Genomic DNA, 27,146 nt, shown 5'->3' on the forward strand with positions numbered 1-27,146 from the left:
TACACATATCTTTTATCTTTTACAAATGTCTTTTATTTTGATAATTTTTTCCAGCACATTATTTGGTATTTTATTTAGATGCATTTAAACTGAGGTATTTTTATTTTTAATACATTTACATGTATTTGTGCCCATCACTGCACATGTTATAGGCTATATGTGCTGATTTACATGGACAAATTAGCCACCTTTTTGTAGAATTCAGTTTGCTGCATCCGAAAACATAGGCAGCTGACTTGCAACCTTGCAGCCTAATCAGTTAATGGCTGAATTGACAACTTTTTTGAATAAATGGAACTCTTTAAGGAAACTGAACTGGTCTCCGAGCAGTTTGAAAATTCCCTTATTTTCATCCTTCCACCATACACGGCCTCCGAAGGCAGCATTTTCCTGGTTTCGGACGCAACAATTCGGAGTATGCTGGGGAGGGTTCAAATTGTGGGCGGGGATAGAACTGTTTGAGTGACAGGCGCGCAGGCAATGCGTGAGAGAGGGACAGACAGTACAAGGGCGGTCTCTCCCTCGATCTGCTGCAGTGTGTGTGCGTAGTGTGCCAGTGTGTCGGAGACCTGCCGTTAGGAAGGGTTGCTGAGCAACACACGAGTTTGCCCACTCAGCACAAGTGAACGCACACACGCTAGCAGCCGTTACACGGGACGTCGCAGGACTCGCTGGAAAATGAACCTAGTGGAGCAAAGTGTATTAAGGACAACCAGCCTGCAGCATGGTGAGTAGAGAGAGGGTGCGGGTGTTTAGAGGAGATTTTGGATGGTGCTAATGACTTTACCTTACGGGGGTTTAAACGGGGGAGGGGTGGGAGAGAGAAGGGGTGCACTTACTGTTTTTACTGTAGAGACTTGCTGCTGCTGCTGCTGATTCATTGTATATATGTCAAATCAAATCACTTTATTGTCACACTACCATGTACACAAGTGCAACAGTAGGTGAAATTCTTGTGTGAAATTCAAATATGTGAGAATGAGTGTGCTAGAAATGTTTAATTGAAGAAGTGTTTACAGTTATGTAATTACAGGCTAGTTACCTGTGTTTCTGAGTGTGTATCTTCATGTAAACAAGTCCTGTAATTGCTCTGTGTAAGTAATGGTCAGTGTGTGTGTGTGTGTGTCAGTGGACGTTGCTGTCCTTGAGGCATTTAAAGCAGCAAAAGGGAGTGAAACGGTGGATTCATCTCAAATTAGCTTCACTAAGAGCTGGCTTGGTGCTGGTGTTTTTATGTATGTTTCATAGAGCAGCTAGTTTGAATGTGCCTGTGTGTGACTCTCCTTGAGTATCTGGGTGTTCCTAGTGTGTGTGTGTGTGTGTGTGTGTGTGTGTGTGTTGGGGCATGTTATGCCAGCTGTTCTCTGTCTTGCACTCATCTCCTTTACATCCCAGTGAGGCTATAAAGAGGTCAATCATGCAGAGAGGAAGGGAAGCATGTTTGTGTGTGCAAAACACTCTTGGTCTTTCACTGCCCGAAAGGTGACGGCTCCCCTAAAGGCATGAAATGAAGGGGAAATGAAGCTGAGAAATGGAAAGCAATCGAAAAGAAGAGAGCAATACCTTCTCATCTGAAACCATACCATCTCTCTTTTTCTCTCTCTGCCTTCCAGCTGGGTTAGAGAATGTGTGGATTCAATTTAGCTCTGTCTTCTATGTTTGAGTTAGCCTGAGTTGATGTTGAAAATAGGCCCAGAATGATAGAATTGAGGAAAGAACAAGAAGCATGAGTAAAGAGCAGGTTGCCCTGTGCAACATCTGTTCGCTGCACCACAAACACTTGTAGTTCAAACCCTTTATGGGGCACTTCCTCTGACCTGAAGCATGTCAGTCCATGAGTAGTAACTCCCATCTCTAAAACCATGTCTTCCCTGAGAGTGGTGCTGGGCCTGTACTACGAGTAAAGCAATCGTTACTTTGTGATTGAGTGAGCTGGGTACAATTTGCCAAGTCAATCTAAACATCCAATTCCATAACCTCCAAACACCGGGCTGCATATGGTTCAGTTTTTCAGCCCTTGCTTCGTGATCTGTAGCTCACAATAGCTTCAGAGGTAACTGGAAACAAATGCTTTTAAAAGCCAAAAAGCCCCCAAACGGTCCCACTCACCCACATTCAGTTAGTTACTGTTTGTCAAGATGTCAGAGCCCTAAATTAGGCCTATTTGTAATCTCATTAATTTACCTTCATTGCTTTTTGTGGCTCAGGGCAGTTTGGCAATGAGTCGATCTTTAATTCAATCCACCTTGCTTTAGAGACAGTTGTTCATATGTCACTGGGTTACCTAGAAGCTGTTAAAAGCGGGTTTATTCAGATGCTGGGGTGTGCGTGAGTGAGTGTTTACTGAGTGGAGAGGTCTAAGTTTTGTCTGTATCTTTTTTCAGATAGAGGGCTGTTCCTTCCATGAGCTCTATCTGATGTGTTAAACTTTAACCCTTCAGAGTAAAGCTGTGTGCTTGAGAGATTTCATGACTCTTGACTGAAGAATTTCACTCCTCTGTTCTTCAGAGTATAAAGGGGATTCATTGTGAGGAATGCATACACTTTTTTTAGACTAGCCTTACTAGTTAATCATCTAAAATAAAATAAAAATAACAGATCGTTCTAATTTAAGACCAAAATGTAAGACTGCACACACCTAAACTGTGCCCCAAATGACATACTATGCACCTACAAAAGGTACTGTGCACTCAGCCATGTTGTGTATGAATTTTCAAAGTGAAGTATCTTCCCAAATGGAACACGTAACTTTTTTTACTACAATGAAGCGTTCGCTGTTTAACGGAATTGACGTTTTAAACCCAAGCGTTGTATTGCCACAAGCTTTAGCACGCTATGCACCCTCAGTTCAACACTTGTATTTCAATAATATATATATATCACACAGCCTGGTATGATGGTAGCGATTAACTCACTTTTGTAAGGTGCTGTCTTCACAAATGTTTTGCTAGTTGCCATATTCTGCTTTTATTTACAATTGTTTTGCCAGATCACCATTGCTACCGCCCCTTCCGCTGTCTACGGTAAGCCGTGAATGCTGAGTGCACGAAGTGTCCAACATTCCACACTCTGTTTTGACGGTTAAAGAAGTGCATCATCTGGGTACTTGTAGTACACTTCTTTTTGTTGCATTTTCAGTGTGGACAAAATACTCTCACTACTTTCACTTCAAAATGATGTAAAATAGTGCAGACAGGTTTGGGACACACCTCTAGGCTAACTTTTGTTTACATTCTATGTTACCATGGAAAATAACAGCTGAGCCAGTGGGGGCTTCAATTGAGGGATAGAAGGGGCTTCTAGACTTTGACTTCTACGATGGTAACAAAATGTCTTTTTGTTTTTTTAATGTGGGTTCAAATCTCAAAATTTCTTAATTCTAATAAATTTTGAAGCACTGTAGTCCTCTAATAAGCAAATGAAAACTGTATTCAGCACAGTCATTCTTTTTTTTATTTTAAGTCGTTCGGTGTCTTACTTTTTCCACAAAGCAATGTGAATTAGACTGTCTTACTAAAGACAACTGTGAGCTTGTTTTATATTTATAATTGTTTAATCATTATATTTAGGTTTTATTTTTATATTGGGGCCTCTCTCTGCAAATATTGATATATGCGATAAATGTAATTAATTAATCAGCATATAATGTAGACCTTATACATTCCATAAATTTTTTTTTTAACAATTCTAAAATTCTAGTTTTTTTTTTTTTTTTAATACTGAGGCTAATAGGCAACCGGTCACTCAGGAGTTATGGTCTGCGTGGATCAAACAATTTACCTTCATCTGACCAAACAATTGACCCTGTGATGATGTAGCACGTAAATCCTCCAGCACTGATGTTGGCTTAGCTTTGAATACTTTTTTGTGTGAGCTTTACCAGATGTCCAAGTAAAAGGAAAGCAGTGTCAGAGAGTGGGACTGTGTGATTGAGAGATATTAACTAAAGTCTTTCAGGGTTGATTTTGTCCTACACGACTGTAAATCTCTGTCTTCTGGTCATCTTTGTGACATCCATAATCTACAGAAAACACTCAAAACATGTGGATTTAAAGAAGCAGAGAGAGAGAGATCAATGGATAGAGAGAGATAACTAGTTGCTAAGAGATTTTACTAATCACATGGGTGTACACTATCCACTGCTGCTGTTGTAAAGAAGTAGGGCTAGCTTAAAGGTGCACTCAGTAAAAAAATGTTCCCCATTAAAAAAAGTTTTACACCTAAATAAATGAATTTTAATTTGGAAACATATGTATAAAATCATGGCCATCACATGAAATGAGGACTAGTCATATCATTAACCTTATAAAAGCTTTGTTATTCTACATGCTGCAGAGGCACCCTAATGGGGGCTGACATTTTAGGATCGCATGAATACAGGGTTTTTCCTGCATAGAGAATTACTAGGCGGCCACCTCAGTCAAATTTTGTGCCACCTCTGGCTGTCTACAAAACTCTGGTGGGTGTCTTCGTGGAAAACACTAACAAATGTTGCACTCGGTGGATTGTCATTTGTAACTACAAATCTCTGCAATAATAATAAAATAATTCCATTGTCGAATAGTCGCTTGATGTCATTTAACGTAACTTGAGATCATATAAACTATAATGATGACACGCGAGATGAGAGGAGCGCTGCAGCTCGAGTGTCTGATAGATCACAGCTTGGCGATATGTCTTTATTTCATCCTTAATTAAAGTTCAAATAATACGGGGGCGTGACATGTAAATAAGCACAAACTACAAAACTGTCATTTTCTGTGTGGTCAGAGCTGCTTCAACCAGTCGCAGAATAGACCCAATCTGAGTTACAGGTCCACACACTTTTGTTTCTGTGAATTCCCTGCTGCCCTATTACACATGGGATGTATTTTAGCAGAGACCGAAAGAGCTGTATCCATGACCATTGCAATAGCATTGGACACTCCTGAAAGACTGTCAGGCAGCAAGCTGGGAAAGTCAGACTGAAACATGCTCATATTACTCAGTCTGACCTGAAATATGACAATCTTGCTTAGATAGTTGTTAAACTGGTTTTAAAAGCTACTTGTGATTCAGATTAACTAAAACTCTTAACATTTGCCCATGAACAGAGACTGTAAATTAAAAACAGAATTGCCCTTAGAAGCACAACAAATCCAAGTTCAACTTTATTTTCAAGTGTATATTCCAAAGATAGATAAATGGAAACAGAATGTCCTAGACATAGCTAGCTATACCATTTTATCATGAGATATCGTGATGTTCTTTACAGTTGGTACCATGTGCATGTGCCAAAGTCAAACATGGAAACACCCTCAAATGTATGTATCCTCTTCCACATGACTTTACGCTGTCACATCCTGCTGAGTTCAGTCCTAGACAGCGTCGCCTCTCAGCCAATGGAGTCTCGTATCACAATAGAAGAGACGATGACTCAATCCATCAGTGGCAGAGGGCCAAAAGTCAATGTTTTTTTTGTGTGTAGCTCATGAATAGGCTTGATCTCAATGCAGCGGCTCTGAATTTGTACACCGTTCTGGAGATTAACCCTAAAGACCCAAGCATTTAGGATTTTGAGTTGTGTATTTGACTGATTTTGTGCCAGTGGGTTTAGATTGAGTCCCATCTACAGGTTTTCATTTCAGGGGAAGGCTGATTAAAATTAGATGGCATTATATTAAGGAGACACTTAGAACTACCGGCCCTTGTAAGTCTGGTCTCCATGTGCATTTCATTTGAGCATGTATCGTTTAGCTACTTCCACTCAGCCATGTCTCATCCATATTTCTTCATGGATTGATGAGAGATTATCATCATCAGAGATTATAAAATCACCAATCCTCATCACAACCTGCAACTGTAACTATTCACTGTAACCTGGAATTTGGCTTTTTTTTAAATATTTTTTTCAAGTCAAGTCAAAATATATTTTTGTGGTAATCAACATTATTGCCACAAATGCTTTCGATTGAGATTAACTTGTATTGAACCCAGAATAACCTTTAAGTGATTTTAAGCCTTGGAGCAAGCAAGTTCTCTTTATTCATTTTCATTCTTTGAGGCATGTGTTAGCAAAGTAAGACAAACACAGAAAGGTGTACATCTATTGGTCACACTCAAACTAAGTGAAAGCTTTAATGAATGACTGTAGGCCCCCAACTGGTTCTTATGATGCACATGTGATTGTTTTGAGTTGACAGCTGTAGCCAGACGTAGCCTTTCAGGAGTCTTGGGTTCAGGGTACACTGTTTACAGCCTGATGCCAGCACAGTGGCATTGTGAATAGATTGAACACTGGCCTGACGCCTGTGGATCAGCATGTGGGCTGATCAGTGGATTCAGTGAATGGCTGTCATGATTTTAGAACATTTAAAAAAAAAACTTCTATAACTGTTCATCAGCACTCATTTGAGGTTTGTAATGTACTCTACAAATGTAGGGAATAAATGAACATTCCAGGTTCAATATATGTTAAGCTCAACAGACCACATTTGTGGCATAATGTTGATTACCACAAACATTTTGGCATCCCTTTTCTTAAAAAAAGAAAGAAGAAAGAATCAAAAATAGACGTTACAGTGAGGCACTTATCATGTAAGTGAATGGGGCCAATTTTTGTATGGTTTAAAGGTAGTAATGTCTTGTAATTTTATTCACGCGCTTTAATCTTCGTTAAAATGTGTATTGTTTGAGCTGTTACGATGTTTAAATCAAGGCTTTTAGGGTTTCAGCATTACGTAGTCATGGCAAAGAAGTTATAAATATAACTTGGATATCATTTTACGCTGTAAAGTTCAGTAAGTGACTTTTTCACAATAAAATCATGTTAAAGCTGCATTAGGTAACTTTGTGCGCTCTTAGCAAAATCTGTAGTTGAAATTTAAAATGGCAAGCAATTTGCGGAAGGACACTTTATGTTCATCATGTTTCAACACTGCTCCTCTGGCGGATGAATCTCATGATTTCAGGTTACCTGGACATCGCCTGTGTAATCATGACCGGGAGAAATTCAGAGCCGGAGTCATAATGTACTATTTTCATGTTGATATTATTATTTTAAATGATTAAACATTTAAAAATGAAATATTACTTGCTTTGATGAAGATAAACAACACTTTAAATCCCTATTAGTTTTCCCTGTGGAGGTTAGAGAAATTCGTGTTTCACATTCATACTTTGTTTAAATCTGACAAGTCTGTGTTTTTCTATCACCACCTCTGTAAAAATTACAGAACAAATTACCTACTGTTTTTCGGCTAACTCAAGGATCCTCTGAGTTGGGTTGCTCCAATACCAACATTTTTACTTCTGTACGATACCAGCCCTGGTAACTTGAAAAGAACCTCGAATGAAAATACACAGAAAATGACTTGTCTAAAAGAACTGCATGAAGTCTTATAGATATAAATTATGCCTTTTCTGTTTACATTTTTCTGGATTCCATGTTAAATGTTATGATCAAATTGTGTATAATCAAATACATACGTACAGCTTTAATCAAATGAAAATATAATACTTTTCAACTATATGTATATAAAATTGTATTTTATTTTATAAAAAAGGTGCACAACAGAGCTTTACAGCTTTACTGAATGAAAACATTAATTGAAAACAGTTTGATTATCTGTGGCAAAAGGCTGTCTTGGCTGAATCACAACATGCTGATATTCAGTACACTTGTTTATATGATATTGCTTACAGACAATAATCTATTAATATAACCATTTAATATTATATTATTGTTACTATGATTTTATTGCAACTGCTTTGAATATTACACTTTTATACAGTAGTTATAATGTCTTACATTTTTACTTAATCAGTTGAACAGAGCTTTCATTTCAGAAAGACCTTTATTTTGAAAGATCTTTGAAGTTCTTTCATTTTGTGAAAAGTTAATTATATCAAGCTTGCTGTGACTCACAAGCTGAAATTTCTGAGCTGCAATCGAGAAAGTGTTCATTATAGAGTTCACAGCCGTTTCTACACTCGACACGCTGATCTTCTGATGGATACTTTTGGACTCACTGCATGAAAATCAAGCATTAGTAGTGTGTGTTGCATTTATTTGTGTGTGTGTTCATGTGCATGCCTGCGTGTGTGTGTGAAGGAGATGACAGGGCAGTGTGGTGCATTTAATTCATACTGTGGCGTGCACTGCATTTGATTGTAAATTATTTCATTAAATGAAATCCTTCTGCTGTTAATGACTTGGCCATATAGAGGCTTTTTTATTATTACTTTAAAATGGTCTTTGATTTAATCTCAAACTCTCACATTACATTTTGCTGCATATAGCAGCATACTTTAAAATGGTACCGAAATTAACAATATCATACTATTTTAAATTGTTTGGTATTGCGATATTTCGTTAGTACTGGTATACTATGTAACCCTACTTCTGAGAAATATAATCCTGTCCGAATGTGAATGTCTGTTATTGCTGATATTGGATTTTCTGAACGCATCTCCTCATGTATATTTGTGCAACACATTCTCACACCCCAACTCGTCACATACGGACGCTCGGGCAGGACCACTTGGCGTCGCTTATTGACACGCCGGGTGTACCTTTGGCGTCGTTTTACGACGCGTCCGGTTTGGAAACATAAAAAACCGGTTGGAGGGCCATTGTGGCATATTCCTTTTGATTTTTATTGATTGCGGTCTCGACTTTCGACCCGTTCGCGGCGTGAGCTTACCCGAGACGTGACATTTCAACGCTGCGCGCTCCGGTTCGGAGATATGTAGAACGTGACGTCTCCGGGGTTTTAAACGTCACAAAACAGTTGGAGGGCCATTGCAGCCTATTCCTTTTGATTGTTATTGATCGCGGTCTCGACTGTCCACCCGTTCGCGGCGTGAGCTTACCCGAGATGTGACATTTGAACGCTGCACGCTCCGGTTCGCGGAGATGCATGGAAGTCTATGGGACTGCCCTGCGCGTCGAAAAATGCCGCCAAAGGTGTACCCGGCGCGTCAATATGCGACGAAACTGCCCGAAGCATCCGTACGTGACGAGTCGGGGTGAGAATGTGTTGCAACGTGCTGTTGGGTGAAGGCAAACGGGTGGCCGACTTCGCTCGGCATCAGGGTTCGGAAGTTGTCAACCAAGAGTTGTTGGGCCATGTGTTGGGCCTTCCCGGTCAGCAGCAGTAGGAGGTGGACTGTCCATTGCGCCCGTAGCCATTCCAGAGCTTGGGCCATGTGCTCAAGAAATGCCTCCTGCTCATCTTGCGCCCACATCATCACCAACGTCACGTGGGGGTTCGCTGCTGTGAGGGTTGTTGCGTTTATTCCCCACTGCTTCACGGTACTTTATATATATTCCACTTTTCAGTGGTCACACTCAAATTGATGCTTTTCCAGCACAATTCAGATTGCACTCAGGAACACTCTGCTACCTGCAGCTCACCCTCTCTCTCTCTTTCAGTGTACTGTGCTGTCTTTTATCTTCCCTGATTCTCACTGTGAACATGGAAACCGTAATTATTCACAATACATATCAGGTGAATGGCCTTACCGTTTTCTCCCCAGATGCTTGACCATGCCCTCACCTCCACAGTGCCTCACTGTAATGCAGATTTTTGCTTTTTTTAAATTTTTTTATTGAGCTTAAGTTCTATTGATCCCAGAATATTCCTTTTAGAAAGTAAATTGTATTGCATAAATGTATATCAGCCTTGAAGGGACATACTGTTATTTAAATCTTTCCTGTAGCTGAATTGACAGCACATACTCTAACTCATTTTAGCAAGTGGGAGGGTTTCTTGATGTGTATGAGTTGTTTGAACAGTTATGACTTGTGTGAGCATAAGGTTGATTTCCCTGTGTAATGTTTGAGCGCTCATTTTCTGCCTCACTCACATTAGGAATGTAATGATGAGCTCTGTTTTTGAACTTTGAAGCATTCTATCAGATTTTTGTAATTTATCTGAATTGTTTTTAATCTTTGTTTAACATATATTTTGAGACATACTGTATGTCTGAAACTTCTATAAACAAATTATGAATTAGCATTCCAAAATCTTATCCCTGTCCACATAGATCCTGTCATAAATTAAAGACTGCTGACAGCCACAGTTGAACATGGTTCCATATTTACTCTTTCAGCTCATCTTTCTGAACCATTTTCCTGTTCTGTTAAGGAATATAATCTCTCTGGGGATCAATTCTCTTGGAAAAATGGCTATACATGTACCATTTGTCAAGTAAGTCTGTCGATAAATATTTCCTGAATGTGTTTTTCTTCTTGGATATTATATTTGAGCAGTGAAAAGGTGTTCCAGGCAGGTTTGACCTTGTCAGTTATCTGTGAGTCAAGCCAGCAGTATTGGGCAGTCCTTTCATGTGGTGACATAGCATTCAGGGAGGTGTTCAGTAGCAACATCTGTGTCATCTTTTCAGGAAGTAGGTTGATCCAAAATGCCCCTATATCCGGAACCTTATTCTTATCGGCGTGTTTGATCTTACGGAGTGGGGAAATGTCTGTGTTGAGGGGGTGGAGAAAGAGAGAGTCGGGGGTTGGGTGGGAGGTTTATAAGTCTCTTGTGTTATTCTAATTCCCCACTGACATGCCGCCACCGCATTTTGTCCAGCCAGATTTTCCACCCACTAAACTTCTGTGCCACCCTCCCACACAATTGCATGGTCACCTGATCAGCTGGGACAGGACAAACACTGGAAATGGAAATATTTGGTCTCTCTTTAGGGCTGTGGCTCTCGTTTCCCTCTTTTGCTGTGACTCTTTTCTCTTTCGCTGTCTTGCTCTAATGGACAGCTGGTTCATTCTGTCACATGTGCTGGGGTGAAAGTTCAGGTCCCCAGTGTTTTGCCCTGCCATACTGTCTCTCAAATGCTGTGTGTGTGTGTGCACATTTGACTATGTCTCTTATTACTTTACACATCTGTTAGAGCTCAGCTGCAGTTTCACGCGAATAAAGTTCAAAGAACAAGGTCTCTTCTATTTCTCTCAATCACATTTACCCACATTTTCTCTGCAGCAGTAGTGGTTAGTGCTTTTTAAATGTTGAGAGGCACTGACTATTGTTTTTTGTACCCAAAATGTTGCTTCCAAATGCTTCTCAAACTACTACTCAAACTGAAATATTTCTTCATGAAAATGATTAAGCAAACTCAAACCTGTTTTTGCTAAAAATATGTTACTATCCGATTATGAAATCTGAAATAAGTCCATGTTTCCACCTTTTATTAGGATGCATCTTGGGTGATCCGATCACATTTGGTCAGGAGAGACACATTGTTGTTTACACCTGATTGTCTTCTGTTATCACTTGTGATTGGATTTGGAGGGGAGGGACTCTGTTTCATGATGACATACAGGTGAAACTCGAAAAATTAGAATATCGTGCAAAAGTTCATTAATTTCAGTAATTCAACTTAAAAGGTGAAACTAATATATTATATAGACTCATTACAAGCAAAGTAAGATATTTCAAGCCTTTATTTGATATAATTTTGATGATTATGGCTTACAGCTTATGAAAACCCCAAATTCAGAATCTCAGAAAATTAGAATATTGTGAAAAGGTTCAGTATTGTAGGCTCAAAGTGTCACACTCTAATCAGCTAAACACCTGCAAAGGGTTCCTGAGCCTTTAAATGGTCTCTCAGTCTGGTTCAGTTGAATTCACAATCATGGGGAAGACTGCTGACCTGACAGTTGTGCAGAAAACCATCATTGACACCCTCCACAAGGAGGGAAAGCCTCAAAAGGTAATTGCAAAAGAAGTTGGATGTTCTCAAAGTGCTGTATCAAAGCACATTAATAGAAAGTTAAGTGGAAGGGAAAAGCGTGGAAGAAAAAGGTGCACAAGCAGCAGGGATGACCGTAGCCTGGAGAGGATTGTCAGGAAAAGGCCATTCAAATGTGTGGGGAGCTTCTCAAGGAGTGGACTGAGGCTGGAGTTACTGCATCAAGAGCCACCACACACAGACGGGTCCTGGACATGGGCATCAAATGTCAAACGCCTTACCTGGGCTAAAGAAAAAAGAATTGGTCTGTTGCTCAGTGGTCCAAAGTCCTCTTTTCTGATGAGAGCAAATTTTGCATCTCATTTGGAAACCAAGGTCCCAGAGTCTGGAGAAAGAGAGGAGAGGCACACAATCCAAGATGCTTGAAGTCCAGTGTGAAGTTTCCACAGTCTGTGTTGGTTTGGGGAGCCATGTCATCGGCTGGTGTTGGTCCACTGTGCTTTATTAAGTCCAGAGTCAACGCAGCCGTCTACCGGGACATTTTAGAGCACTTCATGCTTCCTTCAGCAGACAAGCTTTATGGAGATGCTGACTTCATTTTCCAGCAGGACTTGGTACCTGCCCACACTGCCAAAAGTACCAAAACCTGGTTCAATGACCATGGTATTACTGTGCTTGATTGGCCAGCAAACTCGCCTGACCTGAACCCCATAGAGAATCTATGGGGCATTGCCAAGAGAAAGATGAGAGACATGAGACCAAACAATGCAGAAGAGCTGAAGGCCACTATTGAAGCATCTTGGGCTTCCATAACACCTCAGCAGTGCCACAGGCTGATAGCATCCATGCCACGCCGCATTGAGGCAGTAATTAATGCAAAAGGATCCCAAACCAAGTCTGAGTACATATGCATGATTATACTTTTCAGGGGGCCGACATTTCTGTATTTAAAATCCTTTTTTTTATTGATTTCATGTAATATTCTAATTTTCTGAGATTCTGAATTTGGGGTTTTCATAAGCTGTAAGCCATAATCATCAAAATTATATCAAATAAAGGCTTGAAATATCTTACTTTGCTTGTAATGAGTCTATATAATATATTAGTTTCACCTTTTAAGTTGAATTACTGAAATTAATGAACTTTTGCACGATATTCTAATTTTTCGAGTTTCACCTGTACATCAGTCAGTATGTCAGTGTGTTCCTGCATGAACCGCAACAAAGTCAGAAAAGACAAAATAAGTCAGAAAAACTGCCTGCTATTTCTCCCTGGTGCAGCTGAAATTTAATCTAAGCACAAAATCAGCATCAGAATTGTCCATTATTTTAGAGGAGTAGTTGTATTAACCTGCAGATATTTGTACTTCTCATAAGTGTCCCTGCATGTTGATGTCAGACACACTGTAGAAGACCTGTGAAGTTCTCATGCTTGTGTATATCAGCTTTTTTTATTTTTGCGATCGGACAGTTGTTTCCTTTTTAAAACCACTCTTATCTGGCAAAGTTTAAACTCGTTTTAGTGCAGCAGTTGATTGACAGGCAAGGGGTGGTTCTTCACTGCTGCCGGGGCGCATACAGGACAGATTAGTGATTACACCTCAAATGTGATAAGTTAAGTTGGATTTTTGAACCTTTCAAGTGCTTAAATTTTTACAGCCTTATTCGAAAATGGATTACATTCTTTATTTTCCTCAATTCTACAAACAATACCCCATAATGGCAACGTGAAAGAAGTTTGTTTGAAATCTTTGCAAATTAATAAAAAATAAAAAAAATTACATGTACATAAGTATTAACAGCCTTTGCGCAATACTTTGTTGAAGCACCTTTGGCACCAATTACAGCAATCCGATGCAGATCCAATGCAAATATTTCTCATGAAGCTACTCCACTGTAGTGTTGTCACGGTACCAAAATTTCAGTAGTCGGTACCAATACCAATGAAATTTCACTGTACTCGATACCATTTTCGGTACCAAAGCAAAACACAAAAACAGGTTATTGAACAACACTCTTTTATTAACAAAGTTAACAAATTAACAGCTGAACTAAGAACAAAAATATACCATTGAGCAACTCTACAAGTTAAATATATTATTTTTGAATTATAACAAAACTGTACAATGTATGCTTAAAATATTTTTGAACACTTATATAAGATTTGCTAAGAAGTCTTTACCAAGTACTAAAATAGCCCCAAAATAAACAAGCATACAATAGAATGAATAAAAAACCATTTCCAAACTAATGTGCAAAGTGCTCTCTTTATTAATAAAGCTGCATATTGCCATTTTTCTTCACGATAAGAAATGCACAGTGACATATTATGATTAAATAAGTCACGAGCCATCACGTTCTAATCTAGCTGCATTAAGCGTCTGCGCTCGAGGGATGAGCGACCGAGGCAGAGTCTCTCTCAGCCGGGTGCAGTTTCAATCTCTCCCCCTTAGATCGGGACATTCGCGCAACTCATAGAAGAGGCAGCGACTTTATAGTTTTTAACATGATCTGCTTCTGTATTATTTGAATTTTAATAAAGCTATAACACATTAAAATAACTGCATTTAAGATGTAACGCATGTTTCCTTTAAAGAGCTCCGGCTCCGCTTATTCCACGAGTGCTTCTGAATTTATTATGCATTTTTATTTTATTAATTCCCTAATACTTCGGGGTCTACATAATCTGTGAAAAGAAGCTGTGAAAGTTTAGAGTGCATCTGGACTGTGATCTGTGTAATTTTTCTCCTCCGTCAGACGTGAACTGCAGTGCTGCTCTCACGCTTCATCATTACAGTTTAATGTGATTTCATGTTCCGTTAAATGAGATCAAACGACTATTAGACAATGAAAAATTTTCTAGGCAATTTTTTATTTTTGCCGTTATCGATAATGTCGGCTAAACGTTTCAGCCCTAATGCAAATGATAATATGCTTTTAAACTCACCTGCTTTATTTGCTTGAATAATTCTGGGTGTCTGTCTTTCAGGTGCTTTATTAAGTTTGTGTTTCCTCCTTTCGTCCGAAAATTGTGAAAGCAGCGTTTACAAATAGGTTTTTGCTGATCTATGATGTTTCCCTTTTCATCAGCCTCAAATCCAAAGAATTTCCAAACCTGGCTTTTTCCACTTTTCTTTTCGACAAAAAGCAGATTTATGCTACTTGTATCAACAGCGCAATATTATTTGCAAAAATATTGAAATGCAGAACGAGTAATAAGAAATTGATATACATTAATTGTACATACATTAAACTCATCATTGCCCCATTTCTGATAACATATTAGGGGGAAGATGTGCTTCACATTTAGTCCAAGTAATAGCCACAGCAATTCCATGGGCACACAATATGCTATAAATTAAATATTTTGTGTAATTTCAAAAAACAAGTCTGGACATCTCACATTCCCATTAGGTGTTCAACCACTAAGCTACGCAATACCACATTACCATACATAAACACCATTCTATGTTCCACTGTGCTGATTTTCAAAATTGTTTGTGTCTTTCAATTTAGAGGGTTAAAACAAGGGTTTAAACAGTGAGCAGGGGGGATTCACTGCTCCCTTGGGACACTTGCAATTGATTATTTACTGGTGAGAGTGTGACCCAAAGAGACACTTTATTTAAGTAATCTAATATTGTCCAGCTAAAAGCCAAGCTGCTGTCTTAAAAAGGGGCTGGTTTGATTTATTAAAGCCATGTGTTGTGAATGTCAGGATAATTATTATTGAAAAGCACCCATACCATAACACACTCTTCCTAGCAGACAGCAACAGCCCAGACCCAGACCATTATTAAATGGTTCGTCACATTCTGGGATATGGTTAAATTCAACATGTAGCCCTAGATTGGACATTCTTTTCCAAAAAAAATAAATAAAAGGGAAACAATGCAAAGGCAGTATGATGGCAGGTTGTGTGGCCATTCAGAGCTGGATGAAATTAAGCAGTCTGCTGCAATCTAACCGTAAATCCCTATCCACTCAGTCTGGGCCCTTCTAGGGTCTCGTATTCGGCACACAAACATGGAGGTAAGGCAGTTACTTACCTTTAAAAAGTAAAAAATGGAGGAATGTTGAATATGTGACAGTTGCTTGAAAACTTTTAGCACAGTCTGAGAGAGGAAGCCTGCACTGATTCCTCTTCCGTCCTTGGTCAGAGCGTAAAGTGTAAGACACTCTACCGGCACAGTCAGACTCATGACTGAGCATTAGTAATGAGGACTTAAAACCACAGCCTCCTCTAATCAACATCTTTATTTCATGCTCTGCCACTGTTCTTACAATGTTGGCAGTCATGTTTTAGTTGGAGTGACAGCTCTTGGAAAAGTGATATTACTTTTTACTCTTGTAAAGTGTGGTGTGTGTGTGTTGCCATGCAGGTTTAATCCAGGGGATCCTAATGATGTTATACATTATTCAGTGGAGAGAGATGACGGGATTTTGTGGGTCTCAAGAGACCTTTTCCCCAAGCCTCAGAGCTTGGTCTTTGATTGATGTATTCTTGGCAGCTCGGTCGGAAGAAGAAACCCCATTTTTTCTGGTTTTGAAGGCTATCCTGCTGCCATACTGAAAGACCTTCTCTCATCTCAAATTCTCTGCTTAATTTTACATAATTGGTTGCAAATTGTCTTGTTTTTGAGGTTAGACTTTCTCTTTTGTATTTCAAACAGATGACACATTTCTCCATGTCACAAGCTGATGTAGATTCAGCAAGATGGAATATGTTTACTCTTGAAGTAGGCCATTAGATTGTATTCCTCTATGAAATGCAATGTCTTAAAAGACTGATGTTGATGAAGAACAACCAAGCATGTAGGTGCTGTTTAGACCTGGTAAATCAAAACTTTGGTCAAACACTGCTGGATTGTGGAATTGAGATTTGTATAATGTGAACTGGTTTGGTCAAATGGGTTTTCGCCCTTCCAATGCACTTAGTGGATGCAGTTTATAAATGCTATGGCATACTGTAATACATAGAAAGGGAATGTAAGGGAGAAAGAGAGATAAAACAATATAGGTGCATGATGAGAGATTAGAGAGCAGCAGAGAGAGACCCTGTTTACACCTTGTATTAAGATGCGTTTTGATCGCATGCGGTCAGCATTAAATACAGGCCAATATGGATTCTAAAACGTTTTGTGTTCTAATCATAAAAACCGCATGAAGGAAGTTAAAAACGTGTGACCACATCGTAAATGAGGTGCAAATGCTTATCTGTCCTGAATGCATCACAGAAAGCAGTGAAGCACCACCCCTAACCGGTCAATCAACTCTAAAACAAGGGTTTAAACTTTGCTAGTTACGAGTGGCTTTGAAAAGAAAATAACCGTCAGATCAGAAAATTTTAAAAAGTAGATACATATCTACACAATGAAGTTCATGAGAACTTCAAAGATCTTTTTCAGTGTCAGATATCTACACAGATAAAAAGCACAAACATCTGATGCTCCTTTAATACAGGTAGGCCACTAAAATAATGGATGATTGTTCTTGAAATTTTGTTTGGGGATTTTTTTTTATAGTTTTTTTTAATGCTGCTTCTTTGATTTTGTTGCGCTATAATGTAATGCAGTAACACACTTACATAGTGATTGATGTATGTCGACATGAAATCAGAGACTTCGCCCTCAAAATCAAAACATAAGTGGTCACAGAAGACACATTTAAGCAGCTAGGTGTAAACCGTAATGTGTCTCGCCTGACCTTAAGTAATCGGATCACCTGTGTCGCATCTTAAAGGGATAGTTCACCCAAAAAAGAAAATTCACTCATCATTTACTCACCCTCATGCCATCCCAGATGAGTATTGATATTCGGTTGAACAATATCGATATCGAATCTGAAATCCCAATCTCGATCTTTAATGTGCAACCCTCAACTACAATGCAATGAAATCACTCACATTTGCAACCAAATTTATCTCAATGCGACTAAAAATATATACAGTTGAAGCCAGATGTTTACATACACCTTTGCCAAATACATTTAACGTTTTTCACAATTCCTGACATTTAATCATAGAAACCTTTCTCTGTCTTAAGTCAGTTAGGATCACTATTTTAAGAATGTGAAATGTCAGCATAATAGAGAATTATTTATTTCAGCTTTTATTTCTTTCATCACATTCCCAGTGGGTCAGAAGTTTACATACAGTTTGTTAGTATTTGGTAGCATTGCCTTTAAATTGTTTATCTTAGGTCAAAGGTTTTGGGTATCCCTTCACAAGCTTCTCACAATAAGTGGGGACTTAGAGCTTTCGCTTATTCCACAACGGTACATGCTTCTGAATGTTCTTTTTTTTTTTTTATCATTCACTAATACTTTGGGATCTACATAATATAAACTGTGAAAATGTAAACTCACCTGCTTTATTTGCTTGAATAATTCCGGGTGTCTGTCTTTCATGTGCTTTATTAAGTTTGTGTTTCCTCCTTTAGTCAGAAAATTGCGAAGCAGCGTTTACAAATAGGTTTTTGCTGATCTATGATGTTTCCCTTTTCATCAGCCTCAAATTACCTGGCTTTTTCCCACTTTTCATTTTGACAAGATTCAGTTGAGGCTCGGCAGCAGCAGCTTTGCTTGCCGCAATATTTTGCTTGTTGTGAGCGTTCGAAAGTTCCTGCCTCTGCATGGGTACTGGGTAGACCCGTTACTCGGTACCTTCAGAAATTCTGGTATCGTAAATAATTTTTGTTTTGAGTACCGACTTGATACCGGTATTTTTGACAACACTACTTTGTTGTACTGTGACAATTTGGGGACTCTAGCGGTGAGGACGGCTCTCCCCACGGCAAGCTCTGCTGCAGATGCCCACCTGGAATGATACTAGGGCTGCACGATTTGTACAAAAATTGCGATTATTTTGAAAAATATTGCGTTGCGATTTGAACTGCGATTATAATGGTAATGTTTTTCACATGTTCAACTGCAAAAAGGCTACTGGGGTTTTCACACTTGGGCCCTCTTAAAAAGAACCAAACCGAGACCTTTTTTCAGTTCAACCACAAACAAATACATTTATAAACAGTGAAAAAAAGTCTTCTTCATATGCAAATGTTACCATCCACCGTGTACCTGTTTTTGTCCATTTTTGTGATAGGGTCTCATCCCACTAACCATTTATAATCACATAGTTTTTGAAACAGTCACCTTTATTCTAGGCCTTAAAAACTAGTAGGCTTATACAAACTATTCTTTACTGTATATAAGACAGTCCTAAAGAATGAGGCTTAATGTCAAACTGAAGTTGAATTGATAACCCATTGTGTAATTCAATTTAAAGTGAAACTTTTTATTCGTTTGTCACCATTTAATTAAATGATTTGTATTCATTATTTTATTATATTTAATTTAGTAATGCATTATATTATAGTAACTAAATATTTGATATAGATTTATTATATGCATGTTCCTTCCTTTTCATTTTGTTGGATGTTGGTAATATTAGTTCCGCTTTCACTTGTTTCAGCGGGGAGTGTAATAAGGGCGACACACACTGTCGTGAGGTAAACAAATGACAGGAGAATGAAGAGATGTTTCTGGACTCTACAGGTGTTACTGTTAATGCTGTTTGCTCAGCAATCATTTAATAAAGATGTTTGAATTATACCCCCATCTTGTATTCTGCGTTATTATTATGATACCTGTGCCTTGCAGAGACTGAAATGCTGCTACCGCAGATAATAATAATAAACGCTTCACGCAGGACAGGCCAGTATAGTGTAAATAAAGCATTTAGCGCATGTAAGCAAAAGGAACCGAACTCAGAGCACTTCTGTTACTCTAAGCATGAGAGGGAGTTGTAGAGCACAGAACCGCTCTTAAAGTTACTTAATACAGACTGAACAGAGCAGCCCAAATAAACTTTGAAGGGAGCAGACTCTTTATTTAATTAAATCGCAGCTCCTTGCAATTTAATAATCGCACAAGGTCATATCACGGTTTTGATTTTATTTCGATTAATTGTGCAGCCCTAAATGATACCCGCGAACTGTGTCAGGGCCGACAACAAAATGCAGCTGAGCAGCCACCGGATCCCCCATTGAGCTCGGGGAGAGCACACAAAGTGAGTTTGCTGCCTAGGGCAGGGTTGACTGTTGCACTAATGTTGGATTGTAGTCTTTATAATTTCATTTTTGACACAATTTATTTCTTCTATCATGTCCAAGTGTGAGTGGTGCTCGGAGAGGGATGCAGCCTTTGAAGAAGGGTTGTTTTGAAGGCTAGGAAAATAGAATTTGTTTATAGAGAAATGGGGCGGATACCTGACATTACTGAACATGTAAAAAATATTATTATAAATTTTATTGTTATTTTATTTATTTATTTACTTTTTATTTTTATGTGTGTCTATATTCATGTGTATACTTTTATGTGACCACAGGGATGATTTTTGGGGGTCTTGGTGGGGTTGGGGTTTGGGAGGAGCAGGGGTGGTTGTAGGGTTTAAATGGTTGAATGATGCCCTATGCAATTTTTTTTTTGTGCTCTAGTATGTTTTGTGGAATCAATAAAAAAAATGTTAATTACAAAAAATAATGCATGTTATCATTGCTTTGTTTAAATTGGTTTGCTACGACAATTGTCATGTAATAAAAAATCGCACCACTGCACTGCACATGAGTTCAAGGTATTGTAGAGTCTAATTGAGAAAGTTCAAACGTTTACTTCGATGATTTTCTTCTTTTAAACAGAGTATTTGAGATCTACACCACCCCGTCTGAGACTAATGTAACCTATACTGATGCAGGTCAGTTGTTGCCTTTGATCCATGCCCTAACTTTATGCGGTGTTATCTCACTTTGGTTGTCTGTCTAATTAAATCCTCTTTCTCTAAACTCACAAGTATACAGGTAGCCTCTATGGTGCTATCTATTCTTGTATCAGTCTATGGTTTGTGTACAGGAAATGCTTTTTCATTCCTCCTAAATTATATCTCTGTTCTCTCCTCTGTTTAGTGCTGGTGGGATAAAAATATTTACTCAGAGTGCACCTGTTTTACAGCCTAGCTCGCAGCTGTGCAATTATGTTTTTCGTTCTGTTCATTCCCATGTTCTCCATGTTTCGTTCTCTCGCTCAACATAGACTATACATATGCACTTTATCGATGGCCCTGATGCTGTTCCTTGTTCTGCTATCAGTAGAGTCTTTTCCATGGATGTATCTGAGACCATACATGCACATTTGTATTAGAGGTTGACCGATTGTGGAAAAGGGGTAGGTATTGTGATACGATAACTGAATAAAATCCCAGATGAAGTTAATTGTGCAACCAAAATAATTAACACATCAAAGACTCATTTTGAAACAACTGTGATTTGGCTCCATTACAATTAATGGTTGACCGACATGGGTTTTTTAATGGCTGATGCTGATATCCAGAGAGCAGGGTGGCCGATAGGCCGACACAATGCCTATATATATATATATATATATATATTAGGGCTGTCGATTTAACGCGGTAATTCAGTGCGATTTAATTTGACAAGAAATCAAATTAAAATAGTTAACGCAAAATAAAATAGTTAAAATAGTTAACGCAATTAATAGCACTGCCCCCGGACCATAATAGGGAAGATTCCTGAGAAATGCAAGCTTGTAGTACCATCTGTTTACTCCAGAGGGCAGTAAGTGAAATTTCAGCTGTATGAGCAATGCATAGTTCAGTGAAGAAAAAAACATTCAGCAGACACACAACACAAACATGCATTACGTTCTTGCGTTCAAAACACTTGAAGGAGCGCAAATGCAAACTAAGGGATCTCAAGATGTGTTTAAAGATTGAGTATTAAACTATATTTAACTTGACACAGTGACCTAAACATTTTATGTTTATGACACAACACACCCGAGAAGCTACACAAGCATGTATGATGCAGGTGTAGATTGACGGGCTCTTAAACAAGCCCTCATGATAAATCTCCAACTGATTGACAAATTCACTTGTGTAATGGATTGCTGTGAACTGTATGCCAATGACTGACTTATGATCAATAATATGGTAGTAAACAATACATTGTATTCTAAAGCCGCTTTTTGTATTGTCTTATCAATGATTAACTCTTCTGCCACAAGAATGTAATGCATTTTAATTATCTGAATATTTTTTTATTATATATATTATATATATATATAATTTATCATGATCTATATGGGGGGGTTGTTTATTCTGGTTCCAGTGGTCTCTAAGCTCTCTTCAATGGAGACCACTTTCTCCCCAGCCTCGGTGGACCTGGAGATATTGTTAATCGAGCCCCCCATGGCTCTGCCTTCCTTCATTGAGTCTCCCATGGTTCAGCCCCTTGAGCCTCCCATGGCTCAGCCTTCCTTCATCGAGACTCCCATGGCAGTGCTCACGGCCGTCCAGAAAAGGAGGAGAAGGGCTCCTATTCCCCAGTCACTGTCGGTGCTTACGACCACTGAGGATGCTCCCCTGTCACTGCCAGGAACACAAAACTCCATAAGATGTTGGTTAATGGGAGAAAAATAACCTTGGGAGAAACCAGACTCACTGTGGGGGCCAGTTCCCCGCTGGCTAACATCATGAATATAATGCCAATATTACTTATGTATAGTGCAAGTCATGGTTTAAAATGATTAAGTGATAAGGGTCAGTGTTTAAACATAGATTTCACATAGATGCAATTGTCCTTGTTAATTGGCCTTGTTAATCTATGTATTCCATTTCAAGAGTGTAGTCCATCAATAGACTGAGGTGATGCAGGCAGAGATCAGTGAGGTGCATCACAGTTCAACCTGGCCGGTAAGTTCAAAAGGTTTGGTGTTGTCCATCCTAAGTCCAAGGTTCACGCAATGGCATATGAAGTATCCCATGTCTTATGGTTGGATTTGGCGTCAGTTCATCCTCTGAAGTCCATCAAAATAGACTGAAGTGATGTTTGGCTTGCACCGGCTGCATTTAGTCATCGTCACACTGCTACACATAGCAGTGGAATCCAACACGAAGTTGGAATGAAGCTGAATCCAGCCGGTTCTGGTGACCTCAGGATAGGACTCTCGAGGTTGAGACAGGGAAACAAAGAAAATAATATTAGCATAGATGCCATTCAATTTAGTTATAGTTATAGATCATGATAAATGTTTCTGGTTCAGGCAGACCTAACTAAAGCAGCCTAATTGTGATAAAACGATGAACGTATGAGGATAAGAATAAGCAATGCTAAGCAGCCTGTAACGCTTGAGCAACGAGGCAGACGAGGAGATGCGGATCCAAACGCAGTTTAAACTTTATTTAATTAACAAAACAGGTAAACACAAAGGAACAACCCACAATGGGGAAATCAAACATAAAAAACTGCTAACTAGACACGATGTAAACAAACAGAGGACTCGGGAAGGAAACACACACCAGGCTGACATCAAACAACGATAGACAAGGACTGAACAAAGAAACAGGGTATAAATACATAAACATGGGAAAAAGGGGCCAATGAACGAACAGAACTCAAACAAGACAACAAGGTGATTAACAGAAGCAAAAGGCAAACTAATGAGGGCAGGTGAAAACAATGACAGAAAACACGAACGCTAACAAGGGGACTATGGAGTTGCATAAGGGACTAAAGTGAAAACTAAGAAATGCAAAAGTGACAAAAATGGCAAACAAAAGGGCAACAGTGAAACAAGACAGGGTATACATAACACAGCCTAAGCAGGCTACAAACACTCGTGCAGCGTGCCATCGGCAACAGGAAGTCCAGTGACGTCAGCTAGCTCTCTTGGTGGCAGTTAGCTCACGTTTTGTCTTTTTTCTGTTTGTTTGGTTCTGGGGAAGTTGGGGATTTGTTTGTTGCACTAATGTTGTTATGTGGTCTTTTATAATTTTGTTTTTGACACAAAATCTATATGTTCTCATATGTCAAAATGTAAAATGTTAATATGAGTAGATTGTCTCTCTCCATGTGGAATGTGAATGGGTTGGGGCACCCCATAAAAAGAAGGAAGGTTATTTCTCTTCTTAAGCTTAAAAATTTGATATAGTGTTTCTTCAAGAAATGCATCTTTCCCCGCACAAAGCTGAAAAATGTAAAGATTTGGGGTGGACCTGTTTTCTTCAGTGCTGGCTCAAGTAAGAGCAGGGGAGTCATTACACTGATAAGTAAGCCTCTACAATTCAAATGTCTCAAACAGTCTAAAGATAAAATAGGAAGAGTCATTATTGATATTTATAGATCTTGAAGGGATGTTGCAAGCTACTGGGACCCCTCATGATATAATATTGGGAGGAGATTTTAATCTTTTGATGGACTCTCATTCCTTGATCATAGTGAAGCAAAAGTGTTCAAGCACAATAGAGCAACATTGATGCTACACAGGATGTGTGAAAATCTTGGTCTTACAGATATTTGGAGACACGTGAACCCATCTGGTAGGGACTATATATATTTTTTCATCAGTCTGTAAGATTTACTCTAGAATATATATATAATATAATTATATATATATTAGGGTTGGGCGCCTAATTTAGGGTCCCCTAAATTGGCAGTTGACGATGTTGACAGTAAAACATCGCGATGGACGATGATATCGTCGGTGGGGTGGGGTTATATAATTTCATATAATTTTCAAAAATGATATGAAAAATTATAATTTCGTTATTTTACTAACCCAACTAATGACTCGTCGGCGCTTTATCAGTAGGTTGCACGACACGTGAAGCATTTTTTTAGCTTTCACTTAAGAAGAGTTGTGCACTTTTTATTTTAATATATCTCTTTACATAAATACTATTTTCCACTTAAAAACTATAATTTCGTTATTTTACTCACTGATGAGCAAAAGGTCGAGGCAGAAATGACCATGTACCTGCAGGAAATGGCCATTGATAGGGAAGAGGACCCGCTGACTTGGTGGAAAACGAACGACAATAGGTTTCCGTTCATGGCAAGATTAGCACGGAAATATCTGTGCATATGTGCTACCAGTACTCCATCAGAGCGGGTCTTCAGCACAGCGGGTAGTGTAGTTACTCCAATCCGCAGCTTATTAAAACCAGATAAAGTGAATATGTTGGTATTTCTGGCCAGAAACATCGAAATTTAAACATGGTCTATGGTGAAAGTTATTAGACTTCTTTACGCATTTTTCGCCATCCGTTGTGGAGCTATTCGATTTTGCATATTATTTTTTAAACGTTCATATGACCACTTTACAATATTTCAATAACATAGGCTAATTTATTTTGTAGCCTGTGCTGAAGTTAATTGTGCTGCTAAATATAAGTGAAATGTTAATGCCGAGTTTTGGTCTGTTGTTCCCGTTTTCTTGTTTTATTTGTTGTTATTCTATGTTTTAATAAATGTGTGTTATTCATATTCACCTTGTTTCTTTCATTTGATTTGACATTATGGATTTATGGCCAAGGAAATTTTTCTTTAAAAGTATTAACCAGACAAAAGTTATTTGACGTTCGCTGGTCTAGGTTTATCTTAAACTGCCGCTTCAGTGTATACAAGAGCTATGTGACAATGAGAAGGATTTTCTCAATTTAATTTACAGAGCAATCCCTGCAAAGTTTTTAGGTTAACTATAGAAGAGACTAGGATTAGTGAGTCACAGCAAGACTCGCAAAAGGGGGCGTGGCATCACGATGGTGGCTCTACATCGTGATGTTGGTCAGCCATCACGATGGATGATGATATCGTCCATCGGCACAACCCTAATATATATATATATATATATATATATATATATATATATATATATATATATATATATATATATATATATATTATATATTTTATTAAAAAATTTTTTTTATATTTAAGTCCCTCATTTCATCTGTTGTTGATTTTTCAATTGGAAACATTTGATCTCAGATCACGCCCTGGTGTGTTTAGAGGTGATGCCACTAATGGAGAAAAGGAAATCATATAGTTGCCACTTTAATGTATCCCTTTGGCAAAATCCTGAATTCCAACAAATATTAAAGGCTAAAATCAATGTTTATTTGGAGACCAACCGGTCCTCCGTATCCTCTGTGGTCTTGGCTTGGGAGGCACTTAAGGTGGTTCTTAGGTGCCGGATCATACATTATGCCTCATTCACCAAAAAATTCAAAGCACTAGAACTTGTGGATTTGGAATTAAAAGTGCAGAGGCAGTGCTGAAGTGCTGAATGTAGTCTGATATCTATAGTTCCATGTCTTTGTGTACTGATAAGGATATTAAAAACTTTGTGGAACCATTAGAATTTCCTAAACTGATGGTTGAGCAAAGAAAATCTCTTGATTCTGAGATAACCATGGAGGAGCTTGGCGAGGTAATTAAGGCCTTGTCTACAGGAAAGGTTCCGGGGCCAGATGGCTTTCCTGTTGAGTTTTTTTTAGATCTTATGCTACAGAATTGGTTCCATTTTTGCTGGAAGTTTAAACAGAATCATGAAAGAATGGAATGCTTCTTCCAACCATAACGCAAGCCTTGATCAGCCTGATTATTAAAAAAGACAAAGATTCAAGCGAGTGTAAGAGTTACCGTCCAATTTCTCTAATCCAGCTAGACGTTAAAATATTGTCACAACGTTTGGCTAACCGATTATGTAAAGGTATCACATCTCTTGTACTGTACATATAGATCATGTGGGGTTTATTCGTGGCCGCAGCTCTTCTGATATCCTTTCAATATCATGTGGTCAGTGGCAGCGACCGGAGTCTGATAATTTGCCATCTCACTTGATGCCGAAATGGCATTTGATATGATAGAATGGGATTATCTTTTTAAGATTTTGGAAATATATGGGTTTGGGAATACTTTTATTGGTTGGATTAAGTTATTTTAAAGACACCTGGTAGCGATTATAGTAGAAACTAATGGATTTATTTCAGTTTATTTTACTCTTGATAGGGGCACCCAGCAGGGTTGCCCTCTTTCCCCATTATTGTTCTGTCTTGCCCTGGAACCATTAGCAGCCGTGATAAGTAAGGAGGATGATTTTCCAGAGGTGGTGGCGGTAGGTGAGATTTTTTGTATTATTGAAATGAAATGAATATGAAATGGCCAATATTCCAACAACTTATGTGAGAAGATTGTGGAAGGCTACCCAAAACGTTTGACCCAAGTTAAAACATTTAAAGGCAATGCTACCAAAAACTAACAAAGTGCATGTATACTGCTGACCCACTGGGAATTTGATGAAAGAAATAAAAGCTGAAATAAATAATTCTCTCTACAATTATTCTGATATTTCACATTCTTAATATAAAGTAGTGATCCTAACTGACCTAAGACAGGTAATGATTTAATGTATTTGGCTAAAGTGTGTGTAAACTTCTGACTTCAACTGTATCTGCATATTTGCAAATGGTATAATAGAAGTTTTATTGATAATTTCAGTATTTATTGAATATTTATTATTAGAAAAATTACAGGGAACTGTTGAGTAGAGACTGTTAGAATACATGCTTCAGAGGAAGATTTTATGAATGTTTCA

At 38.5% G+C, this 27,146-nt stretch overlaps 1 protein-coding gene across 1 annotated transcript in view; it reads left to right on the top strand.

Moving 5' to 3' along the window:
- The first annotated feature begins 548 nt into the window (after positions 1–548).
- LOC127632025 (pleckstrin homology domain-containing family G member 4B-like) overlaps positions 549–27,146 on the top strand; it is a 99,891-nt gene continuing 73,293 nt past the window's right edge. Inside the window, exon 1 of the mRNA XM_052110696.1 lies at positions 549–727. Within this exon, the coding sequence (XP_051966656.1) occupies positions 725–727 (3 nt within the window). The 5' untranslated portion in view covers positions 549–724. The remainder of the gene's footprint in view (positions 728–27,146) is intronic.

Source organism: Xyrauchen texanus, chromosome 1, assembly GCF_025860055.1.
Source record: "Xyrauchen texanus isolate HMW12.3.18 chromosome 1, RBS_HiC_50CHRs, whole genome shotgun sequence".
NCBI lineage: Eukaryota > Metazoa > Chordata > Actinopteri > Cypriniformes > Catostomidae > Xyrauchen > Xyrauchen texanus.